This window comes from Bombus huntii, chromosome 12, assembly GCF_024542735.1.
Source record: "Bombus huntii isolate Logan2020A chromosome 12, iyBomHunt1.1, whole genome shotgun sequence".
NCBI lineage: Eukaryota > Metazoa > Arthropoda > Insecta > Hymenoptera > Apidae > Bombus > Bombus huntii.
This window is the reverse complement of record NC_066249.1, coordinates 10,338,114-10,351,185: the sequence shown is the minus strand read 5'-3', so window position 1 is coordinate 10,351,185 and position 13,072 is coordinate 10,338,114. Positions and strand designations below refer to the sequence as shown.

Here is a 13,072-nt window from a genome sequence, read left to right as displayed (position 1 = left end):
CTATTTTCTACATATTTATTGATATCTTCATAACGGAAGTAAGTATCGCTTTTTTCTTCGTTTGAAAATTATTCTAGGTACTTGTAAGAATATGTATATACGTTTCATATCTTAAAATTTTCCTACCAAATGATGCTCTACAATAATTTTATTAAAGTTACGTACTCTACGAATACTTCTTACACCGATTGTATAAGTACGTGAAGTTTTTCATGATAAGTTGACTGCGGATTTCTATGCATATATAGAAAATTTGGAAGTATAAAATTATGAAAAAACACACAAATATCCAAAGTATAATACTTTCTATAATGCCTGATAAATAGAACAATTTTTTAGCGAGATTCTACATTTTTTAATCATCTTCTGAAAAGTATGAATTTGTATCAAAATCTGCAATCTAATGACAAGCATCCAAATACTTTCATCAGCCACTGTAACTTCGTTGCAACTAAAACATATAGCAGCGCCAATCGTTATGCTAACGCCAACGACTTAGAAGTATCATGCGAATAGTCGTTGCAAATGACGATAGAAGCGTGGACAAGTTGATAAGATCATTGTACGAAGAACAGGACAGTCGTGAATAATCCAGGACGAATGATACAATTTGTCAAGCGCATTAAGCGCGTCAACGCGTGTCGCGACTGATGCGTAATAATAATAATAACGAGAGTTGGCTAACGATGGTAATTTTTGCTTTGCAGAGGCCGAAGTGAGATCACCACGATTTACCGGCTCTGGTTGGCTGGCGTTCCCCGCTTTAAAGGCTGCTTACAAGCACGTCCAATTAGAACTGGAATTCCGGCCCGAGGCTTGGGACGGTATACTGCTGCTAGCCGGCGAGAGGGACGATCTTCAGGGTGACTTCATGGCCTTGATTCTGCATCACGGCTTCATCGAGTTCAGGTAACGATATTACTTCGTTAATCGCGGGTTCACCATCGTCGAAGCGGCGTTGCAAAGTGCTGCGGTAAATGTAAATAGTTTAGGCGGAGCGTAGAGTCCGAGATCGATCAGAGTTTCAGTGTGGTTCCCAATGTAATCGGGGTTGAGACGAAAAGGGGGCTGAAACAAGTTGTTTAAGTCGAATGATAATTGGAAATTTACGAACTTCCTGTCTTTTTTTATAACGTTGCGAGTTTATAGACTGAGTCTTTTGGTAGAATTTCAGTTTAAAAGTTTGGAAATTTTAAAGTTTCTTCGTAGTTTTTACAGGTAAAATTATTAGTTCAGAAATTTAGGACTTTAAGTTTTCATGCATACTATTATTGTAAAACTACAAATTCAATTCGAGAATATATTCTTGCTCTTAAATTCTACTGAAACTGACATATCTAAATTTACGTTAACCTATATATCTTTCGATTAAGTTATATCGTATAAATTAAATTGTAGAAGTATAAATTTCCACGCGTATCCACAATCTAATCGTTATCAGTTCTCCACACAGTTCTTACAAAATTCCAATTTAAATTCGAAAGTAATGTATTCCACGCAAACTGACAAACATCTAAATACGCAACAATCCAGATACCTAAAATTATTCGGTCGGCGTTAGTACCATCGATAACGTCAATAAACCGCGCTAACTTCTGCAGTCCGCTAAATAATTGATTCGATGAAGATCGCGAAAACCAATGAAAAAGAGGAAACGGAAATCGAAGTCCGTGGCCGATGAACAAGCGCATCGATGGAACTCGATCGATCGGAACAGCATAACGAGTTGCTTGTTTGCCGCAAACTGCACAACCTCGTTGATGCTATGTATCACTGTATTATGCCAACTTTCCGCAACTTCCTCCAATATAACGGAAGTTTCCCTAGAAACCTCACTGCCCCATTAACGGTAGGACATCAAAGGAATAGCGCGAAACCACGATTTGCTTCAATTTACTGCGAGACACATTTGCTCTATCGGGGCCAGGGTGTGATCGATAAAGTTCGATGAAACTTGTCGCGAAGACGCGCTCGTCTACTCTCGAAGAATTAATTTTCCATCGTTGGAACGTCGGCAGGATACTCGCGTGTTACTGTCGCGTGCATACGGCTACTTGATCTACGTTTAGGCGACTCAAAGGACTTCCTTTCTTTACATTTGTCTTATTATACTGATTTGAAATTTTAAGAATATGTAAAATTAACGTATTGATTAGATATTTTCAAATTATTAATCGGATATTTGGAAATGTTGCAAAATAGATTATTAGGAACGTATTCAATAGCTATATCGACTTTGTAATTATTGTAAAATTGAATATTACGAAATGAATTTGAAATTTTAGGAATGTTTAAGATAGATAATATATCGATCGACTATTATAAAATTATTGAATAAATGTTGTAAAATATTATGAAATTAATTACTACGAAATTAAGTTAAAATTTCGAAAATATATAAAATATAAAATACATGAGATCAGAAATGAACATACAAAATTTTAATTCGAGTGGCGCTTTAGGTCAACGATCAAAGCTGCACGATCAAAGAATAATTTGTCTAAAATCTCTCTTCATAATTAATTTTCTTCATTTCAATAAAAAATGTTAGGAGTAATAATTTTGGAAGTTATTCCTTTTTAATTCAGTTTATATCCGAGTCTGCTGCGAAACTTTAGTTCCTATTTATCGTAGCGTGTACTTTGCTGCGTTTGCAGTCTGCTTTTAAAAGGATTTTTAATTATTCGTGGGTTGTTCGCGTGTGGATTTCGTTTGGGAAATTTTCGTTCTCGTTTGTTTCGTGGCCCTGCAACAAGCACTGGAAATAGTGAAGTGGCGAGAATAGACTTATTATTCGTAATGATCACAAGGAAGTCAAAGAGGTTCGTGAAGATCGGAGCTTTGAAGTACGGAACAAGAGAGCTGAGGATAGAGAAAGTGAGATTGGAAGAGGTGCAATCGGAAAAAATGATTGGATTTTCTCAAATGATGTTAATTTAGTAGTGTATTATATAATATATAATAAGATAACAAGTCAGAGAACATATAAAAAATATAAAAAAAAGAAATCAGTATATTATAATCATATAAATATATACAGAAAATATGCCAACAATGAGCATATGCGTGCATAAAAATCTACAAAAAGCGCATGAATATAAATTACAAATTACAAATTTCGTAATATGCAAGATACTATATTTTTACAATTTCCAACTCGAACAATTTATGTCCCAAACAGCGGAACAATTTACATTTAATGAATTAAATGATAATATAAATTGAACAAATACTAAAATAAATTGATAAATTAAACGACTTAAATAATAGATGAAATAAATGCAACTTATTAATAATTAAATCCTTGTATTTCAATCGAACGAGGGAGATTCCTACGAGAAACGAGCAACGACTGCAATATATCGTTTGATTTCAACTCGCTTTAATAATTCATATCGCAAACAGAAACAATTTAAATGTGCCAGCTAGAAACAAACACACGAAATAATTAAAAAACTCAAACACGCACATTAACTGACAGTTATTAATGATTGAACTTCCAAATTTCAATTATAGATCAGTCGCGCTAAATAACTTGAAAAATCGTTCATATAAGCTCATCCATCGGTAAAACAATTTCCCGAACGAAAATTCTCATGAAAAACGATCCATGCTCTCGCATCCCGCTGACAGAAATTAAAATAGTCTTACCTTCTCACGATAGCCAGTATCTGAATGAATTTCACTTCTCGTCACGTGAAAACTAGCCTTAAGACCTCGTTAAAGCATCGCGTTCGCCAGCAGTATATTTCCCTAACGGTGGAGGAAGGAAACGTGAGAAAGTGAAGAACTTTTCCGGAGCTGTTCTTCACGGCATACGCTGTTCACCGGCCACTATAACATCGGTGTCATCGTTTGAATGCGTCGTTTGACGCGGTCGTTAATTAAGAATTCCGCTCATAAGCTAATTTTTCGTGCACAGCTAATAACTCGTGAGTAGTAGCCGTGGCCGGGGGCCGATTTATGAATTCGGAGATTCGAGTCTCGCCCGGAAGTTCGCCACGTCGACGTGCTGATCGTATTTCCTAACGCTAGCGTTGTCGTTTACCGTTCCAGTCGAAGTTTTCATTAGCTACGGCTTACGAAGCGCTTTGCAAACTCCGTTGCGAGAGTTTTTCACTGCAATACAAGGTGTTACATCTTAATTTAAACTCTACCTCTTTGAAAATACCCGCGGAGTTAGGAAAAATATTTTCTTCCCAGTGTAACGTAACGTTCTTTCATGCTTTGTAAATTCTGTTGTAAGAATTTCTCTCTCGAGAATAGCGCGTGTCCCTTTAATTTAAAATTATTAATTAGGAAAAATATTCTTTGAAAGAGTAGCACGATCATTCGGAAACCTGCAATTTTAGGCTTTAGGGACTTCGAACGTTGGAAAGTCTACTACAAAAGTTTTTCTTTGCGCTGTACGACATTTTATTTCTTCAAAAATTTGTTGCTTTAGAGATTTGAAAGTTTACTAAAAATTCGTTAAACCGTTTTAATTTAGAATCTTATATACAAATTATAAATATACAAATTATAAATATTCTATCCCGATTTAACGTATATTTTTGTCCGAAGTTTAGAACAATTCTTATAGATTTTAAACGATTGCAGAATTTAGAAATTGTGGGTTTTGAGAAACTCCCTTACCAGAATTTCCCTTTTGAACATACACATATAAAAATGTCTGTATAATTGGCAAAAATATTTTAGTGTGACGTACACACATTGTTTCGTTAAATATTAAATAAATTTCATATCTTGAAGCGCGCATCCACCAACTCAAGAGTTAAAAAAAGTTTCTAGTTAATTATCGAAATAACCGCGTCGACAGAATCGAAACACAGTCTCTATAGATATTTCGTTTGAATAAAGAGCGTAACTTATTCAACGTTGCCGCGATAATCGTTCATTGTTCGTCGATTTCGTTTCCATAATTCATTAACCGTGTATCAAACGATTGATCGTGGAATTTATCGTTCTGCTGAACATATATCAATGCAGAACGTCGAATGCATTAATCAATCGAAGAATTGACAAAACTCATCTGAATGGCAGATGAAAAGCTAAATCAAGCTTACTCTATCTCGATCGCTAAAACGCCAGCTTTACGTTTAATAATCGACCATTATCAATTCCTTCAAAATCGCAAAATTTAAGATTTCGTTATTAGAAGCACTTCTAACGTTATTGTGCGGTAACAACGAACCAAGTGTTTCTAAAAATTCCAATTTTATAATTTTCTAAAACATCCATTACCTTCTATCGAAAAAATTCATCATCAATTAATCAGAACCATCAAAGTTTCATATCACGATCAGTTTTATCATTGGCAGCGAAATATACCAATCCCTGCGATATCTGTAAGATTCAATATTTCATCACTGGAAACTCGTTGATAAGAAATCAAGCATTTCTAAAAATTCCAATTTCTTAAATCTCGTTCAATAGAATATCTGTTATTTTCCATTCCAAAAATTCTTCACCGATTAATTACATTTCCTGCATCAAAAATTCTTAATCAATAAGTTGGAACCATTAAAAATCTCAATATACAAGCCGACCTGTCACTTACAGCAAAATATGCCAATTTCTATGATATCTTCAAGATTCGATATTCCTCCTTTAGCGACACACGTCCAAGCAAATGTGTTTAAAAAATTCCAATTACATGAACTTCATTTTCCGAAATATCGAAAAATCTTCTATTCGAAAAATTCTTCACCGATTAATCACAACCACTAAAGATTTCCATCCACAAAAATTGTCAGTCAACCTGTTATTAATCACACTTGCGCACACAGTTCAGTTCGGTCACAACATATCAGCGATATAAAGTACCGTCCTGAGTAGAAACGGCGATGATTTGAGCGGGCGTCGCTTTCAGATGAAATGAAATCTTCTCGCAAGCCAGCCGAGCCTGAAAGAAGCATCCGCGTGATCCTATATGCGGCCATGTAGTTACCGTTCGCTTTCAACGTTGGAACAAAATCTCGCCGCCCGAGTTTTCCGGCTTACCTATCCAATCTGAGTGGTCTTTTCTTCGGTTAAGCCGCGTGCACGTATCCCGTCGCTGCGAGGCTGTGTCTTTCGACCAGGATGAAGGGAGGATGGGGTTAGTCAGACGAGGATTCTCTCTCGTCGAAAGCTCAAAGAATCACTTTCACGTACACGGATGTCCGCATTACGGTTACATGCACGGTCGAACGACGAGCGTGCTCGAAACGGAAGTAATATCGCGTGAGCCGAGGATCGGACGAAAATAGAAATTGGGTCCTGGATAGTGTCCAAAAGATTCTGTTAAAGAAACCGTGTGGATTCGCTGCTGTTCTCTTTTCTTCTCGCCCGGTCGCGTGAAATATGTGTTGGGAGCGGATGAAACTATTTAACACTTGACCTGCTAAGGTATACAGTGGCTACAAAAGGTATTATTTGTATATCAGAGCGTTTATTATTGCATCTACATACTGGATATATAATTTTGTATCATTCAGTAGCACCTTCGTAAGAAGGTTGCAGAAATTTCGTACTGTGGGAACGAAATATAATACCTAATGAAAATAATGCTTCCATAGCTATAAAAAATCTGCCCTATCGAAAGAAAATTTCCAGTAATAGATAAGGGCACATAAAAGAAAATTTCAAATACAAAAAAGCAGACGCTACGGGAAAATCATCGTTTAAATGAAAGGAAACAATGCAACATAAAATAATGCACGGAAAAGATAATTTTTTTAATAAAAAGAATAGAGCAATAATGCAACTAAAAATGAATTAGAAAGACACAGGAGAGGAAGTAGAAAACACAGGAGAAACAGCAGTTAGAGGGCATTAAAAAGGAAATTCAAAGGTGACAAAGGTCAGCTGAATAACGTCAGAAAAAAAATTCACCGATAAAAAATATCCGATCGACCCATCGATAAATAATCCCAGCTAAGAAGAACAAACAATGGAAAGAACGTCGAAAAGAGATTCAATAGTGAAAATAATTCCGTCTATCGCAGTTCTTGCCCACGACGTCGTTCGCGTGGTCTACTAATGTACGAAACAATTTTTAAGCAGGCAAATTTTTATGAATGAGACACCTACGTATCGTTCATACTAACAGTTATCTTCCGCAGTAAAAAGTATTAAATTGTAAAAAGGTTCTTGACCTGGGAGCGCATACAACTCAGATGCCAGGTTATTTCTCAGCTTCTACAAAACGGATCAAGATGAAACATATCCTATTTTCTTTCCTAGACACTAGGCTATAGATAGATAAAACCTCATTAAAATATGTTCAGTAGTTCTTACGTGATGCGAGTACAAACAGACAAACAAACAGCAGAGGAAAATTCCAAAAATTAATTTTTTTGATTCCATAGCTTCTGAGCTACTCGTGCATTGCTGTTTCTTTTTATTATTTAATGTGCAGATAAATTTCTATTTTATCATATGTATATAGATAGCGCAAATTATTACCAAATCAGCATAATACCATAAAACAGAAAAAAATAAGAAAAAGCTATAAATATAACAATATAAAAAAAATAAAATAATACCATACGTGTACCAAATTTCTTGGCTGTTATGCAGAAATAAAGAACACATTTATTTATCTAGTATCACCACTAGTATGAAAAATAGAAAAATGAGAAATGTAAGAAAATTATCTTAACTCCTTACTCTTTGTCAAAGTTATCGAACTCCTAACCAAAATTACAATAATATCTACGAAATTCCAAAAATACTTAATCGATCATAAATTAATTACTACGTCAGCAATCGTGATTCACCGCTCATGCGAGGCATGTAGCCACAAGTACGTGACTTCTGTGCAATGACGCGAGCGTCGCGAAAATGTCAAGTGCATCTTGCATACCGGGGTCACCATATCGCGAGGAAGCATTCACTCGAACAAGGTCAGGGTCACGACCCCTTGCGATCTTCGCCACCGGAGGAATTTTTAATTATTTCGCACACATTTTTGGAAACTGCCAACAAGGCCAACGTGCACGACTTTTCGAACGATAAAAATCGCCATTTCCTCCACTGTTTCTGCTTTTATCTTCGTACTTTAAGGGACACTAGATTCTCCCGGATATTATCTCGCAACAATGGCCGGAATTGAATTTCCGCCTTTTCGTTTCGGCTTCGAGTATCCTCTGGCTCGCTAATCGGCTTTTCTCACGATCGCTACGAATGCAGAATGCATAGTGTAGCTTGCGTCGCTATTTAATTTAAACCATTTCGGACCACGTATTCGTAATAGCAACAACAACGACCCGTTGTCACGAATATATTTTTTAAATGCCACTTTGTATGGTGCGTAAAAAATAAAAAACTTTGAGATATATGTTTATTGCAAGGGAAGAAATTCTGTTGTGCTAAGCTTCCGGTATAGGTCGTTACGAGTAAGAATTCGTAAATAAAAATAATAAAAATAAACTCTATACGCGATGCTTCTATTCGTATTTTAAAAATTGTGTGTGCAAAATGTTTACAATGTTAGGCATCACAAATTATTTTCATTATTTGATTAATTTTTATCGTAATACGAAATTAAGTATAATAGAGAGTTTAATATTTTTTTTACTAATGACTCTTCGTCTTTTTCCTTTTCCCATTCTTATTATCTGTTTCTCACAAGTGGAAATGCAAATTTAGAAAATGCTATTCAATAAATAAGATAAAATTTATTGACTACCAAATGAGAATGTACGATATTAATAGTTAATGTTCATCTCGAAAAGATGATATAATTAATTATAAATTCCAAGATACATTTTAAAGACTGTGTCACTATTATGCTGTTTATTTTTCAATTTATGAAGTTGATCGGTATAACTATCAGAAATATAGGGAATTGTTATATCCATAAAACGATATAGGCCTTATTCTCGTTAGATTAGAATCAAAATTGACGAGGTACTTGTGGTCAGCCTTAAAACTTACAAGTAGCGGACGCGTGCGGTAAGCAGCGTGTTATTAATTACGTGCTTCGACGTGCAGTCAGCGTAACTCGTTAAAATTTCTCATTACCATGTCGTTTACCCTCCGACAGTGATAATTACCACAACTTAGAACTCAACCCCTTGCCACCGTGACTAAGCACGCTCCTTTCTGTCCTTCGTTGTTCTCGTGCAGAATCGTTTCGAAAAATAAACTGAAGTATTAAATAATTATTATTGCAACGATAGATTAATAGAGACAGATAATTTGTTATGCATAATTATTTCAGACGTGATTATTAATTATTCTCGGATCGTTCGAATGTAAATGAGGTTAAAAGTTAAAAGTATGAGACACTTTTAATCTTAATTGCTATGATATGGAGATACGTCTACTATAATAATAATAATAATAATAATATATATATATATAGTAATAATGTATATTACAAAGTACTCTATTACAAAATTTAGATCTGAACTTAAGATAATTACTGACATTATAAACTTAAGTTAATTGTCGGAGTCATAATTATGAAGCTCAACCTAATTCATGATTATTAAAGATTTTTATAATGTTCGAAATAATCCAAGTTATCGTATTAATAGTCAGGAATTACAATTAAAGTTAAATAAAAAAACTAATAGATTAATAACGAACATGATCGTGTGCTTAAAATGCTATCCAAAGTTTTTTATCTATTAGAATATGCATACATTCTCTTTACAATATCATTCCTATGGAAAAACGTTTAATTAAAATTCATACCACGAGGAGACATTTACGACCAAATTACCAATTATTCGAATAGTTCGTAAACATTTTGCCTCGAAGGCAAAACTAAACCCTGGAAGTATACCCTAACAAGTACAATGGTGACCCCTCTAATTCTACGCTTTACGGAACTCCATTAACGCTATACCGGGGAAAATTTAAATCACGCGAATATGTGAATGTCGCAACTGTGAAAATACAGTTTAGATGGTTGAACGTAACACGACTTTGTGAACATAACAACCACTTCAAACTAATACACACCTATTCCTGCTTTCTACTGGAAAGTTACCAAAAATATAACGAAATCTCTCACAGATTGCTTTTTCAAAACAATTAAAATAAAATAATTGAAGAATGAATAACATTTTACTGTAGCATTTCAGGATTAATAGCAAAATTACTATACTGATGAAAATGACCAATTCGTAATTTCTGCATAGAAATTTTATAGATTTATTACGGTGCATTCTTTTTAGAATTTAAATAATTTTTTATCCGGTATACGTCTTGTTTTCATTACATCATAAATTTTTCACGTATCTTTCTTTTTATTTCTTTCGTATAGTACAATAGAAGACTGTTAGAACTATCTCTAATTAAAGAAATAATATCAAATATTTCGTTCCACCCCACTATACGCATTCAACCAGAGAAGTATAATAAAATCCTAACAATTCAAGAAATCGTTTCGGGTATAGTTAGCATCGTAATCGGTTTAACATTCAATTTCTGGTCGCGGCGTTAATATTCTTGGACCGTTTCCATGACATCGGACAATATCGTCGTACCGGAAGGAGCGAAAGAATCGGTGAAGACAATGACGGACATACGGCATTCTATCTACCATATACAATCGATGCGTTGCACCGTACGCCGCAAACGAGTAATTGCAGCGTCGGATCGCATCGTTTCGTTTCAACAAATTCTTCCTCTCTTCTCATCGGCAAAAATTTCGAGGATATTGGTGAGAACTCGCCTCGCGCGAAGGCTTGCTCGTCATGACTATTAATCTCGTGCTTCCAACCTCTGATTGACGTCCCTGTTATGGAATAGTTAATAGATATAATGCTTTTTCATTCTCGCGTCGACGCGCGCGTAAATTCTGTATTATCGACTCAGCAGATCGTTGTTTAAGAATATCGCGAGATTGAAACGTGGGATTAGCTAGTTTATACATTGAAACGTGGGATTAGCTAGTTTATACATTGAAACGTTCAAATTGAAAATGATCGATCGATTATGGCAATCGGAAATCGCTCAATAATTTTTAAATATTGTTCCGTGTTCCGTTTTGAATTGGGAAAAGTTTTTCAAACGATAAAAATAGTAATTGCGTGATGGTGCGATTCCAAGTGCATAAATGGATTTCTAAATGTCTCGATTTATTATGAGTATGTATAGAAATGTATTTTAACGTTCGAATCTGTTGGAAGTACAGAAATATTTTGTATAATATAAACTTTTGTAAAATTCAGCTTCCTATTCATAGCCACAAATATTTTATTTTTTGTATTCATTCGTGGTATTTAATCGTCTTATAGGTGAGGATACAAACTTGCATTATAGAAATCAATACCTTGCATGTTTAAAAGATCTCCAGATGTGTATTAAGAATCTATCAAAGTGTTCGAAACTGTATATTTTCATAAATTATATGAAATTCACTTTAATTTCATCTTTAATTATCCGATGCTTCGACTGAAAAAGTTCAAAGCGCTCGAAAGACTATTTTTCACGATAGAGAAACATGTTTCAGATTCACGTACCACGCGATTCATTATACCGGAAATAAGTTTTTCTAACAGTCTACGAACGATTCTTGCGCCAATGAAACCTTACAGATCCGTGTTTGAGATACTGGACCGACTTCATACGTTTCTCTGTTTCGCGGGAAACCACACTTCCTGCTGGTAGATAAATGGCATTACTCGAACAATGAGGGATACGTAATTGGAAAAATTGAAGTGAAACGTTGAAACAGAAGAAAAATCGAAGGCAATAATCGGATAAGAATTGCAATCTTTTTGACAATCGAATAAAATTCTTACTATTTCATGACTGTATATTAAAAATATATCGTCCTATCCATGTTCAAAAGGGAATAAATGCTTTGTTCGTCTTTAATTCCAAACCTATAAAACACTTACGATCGGAAAGCTTAATATTCTGTCACAAAATTTAATATTCTGTACTAAAGATTACACAAATGTGTAAAATGTATAAAATGTGCTAAAATGTCATACATAATCTCACGATCTCGAGTTTTAACTTTTCTCCCAATCTACATTATATAATTATATATAAATCATACAAGAAATTATGATACAAATGCCGGGAAAATATGCTGAAATCAAATTATTATGCAAATATTGCAGAAAAATTTACGACACAGATACCAAAAAAAAAATAAGATGCAATTCTACGAGACTTTTAACATTAAAACAAAGTACATATTATGCATGAATCAGGGAAAAATCTATTACATAAATATCAGAAAAATAAGCTGATATTTTACGAGACATTTATTGAATCAAATATTCTTACTCAAATAAGGTTTACGCATAAATTTCACGGAAATTTATTATTTCATTGCAATAAGCAAAAGTAACGAGATATTGATATTTATTCGAAGGTTCGATTGTGGGAGCGGAGTCGGCACAGTTAGAAGCACGCAAACAGTGAGGCTGAACGAATGGAACACCCTGACCGTCTACAGACATCGATGGGACGCCTGGATTCAGTTGAATCAAGAGAAACGTGTCGAGGGAAGATCGAAGGTAAGAATAAGTTCAATGGTCTTCAACGAGGCGTTACGTGTTGGTTAAAAATGGAACGATCGATTGTCGATTATACGGGGAGAAATTTGTCGACGTGACACGCAAATACTTAATCGCGATCTCGTATTGGAATTAGGATTGTCAGCATTTATAGAAACCAGAATTGAAATTGATGATCACTTCCAAAAGACACGATGAATAGCCTCACGAGTATGCAAATGCGCCAATGACTCTTGGAAACTCGACGTTTCGAGGATGATTTCAGAAGAAGGATAATTGTTAGAGGATTAGCTGAAGTAGCGCTGAAACGAAAAAGAATTGATGAAAACAGTATGAATCGTTTCATGTGATTATATAGAGTGAAAATTACTTTCCGAAAAATAATTTTTTAAGACAATTTTTTTAATTATCCGAAAAATTATCAAATGTTATTTTGAAAATGATATAATGCTAAATTTGATAAATTGTAACATCGCAGAAAGCAGCTTCATAAGTAACATTTGGACTATACTTATTTTACGAATATAACATTACGAATATAATTCAAGTTCTAAAGATTACTCGTTGCAAATTTATTCATTGAACAGATTTCATGAATC

At 34.6% G+C, this 13,072-nt stretch overlaps 1 protein-coding gene across 7 annotated transcripts in view; it reads left to right on the top strand.

Annotated features, from left to right (window-relative positions):
• LOC126872193 (pikachurin-like) overlaps positions 1-13,072 on the top strand; it is a 263,775-nt gene that overhangs the window by 195,650 nt on the left and 55,053 nt on the right. For all 7 annotated transcript variants that reach the window (XM_050631848.1, XM_050631847.1, XM_050631842.1 and 4 more), the window contains 2 exons: positions 708-909; positions 12,329-12,473. In XM_050631848.1, the coding sequence (XP_050487805.1) occupies positions 708-909; positions 12,329-12,473 (347 nt within the window). The remainder of the gene's footprint in view (positions 1-707; positions 910-12,328; positions 12,474-13,072) is intronic.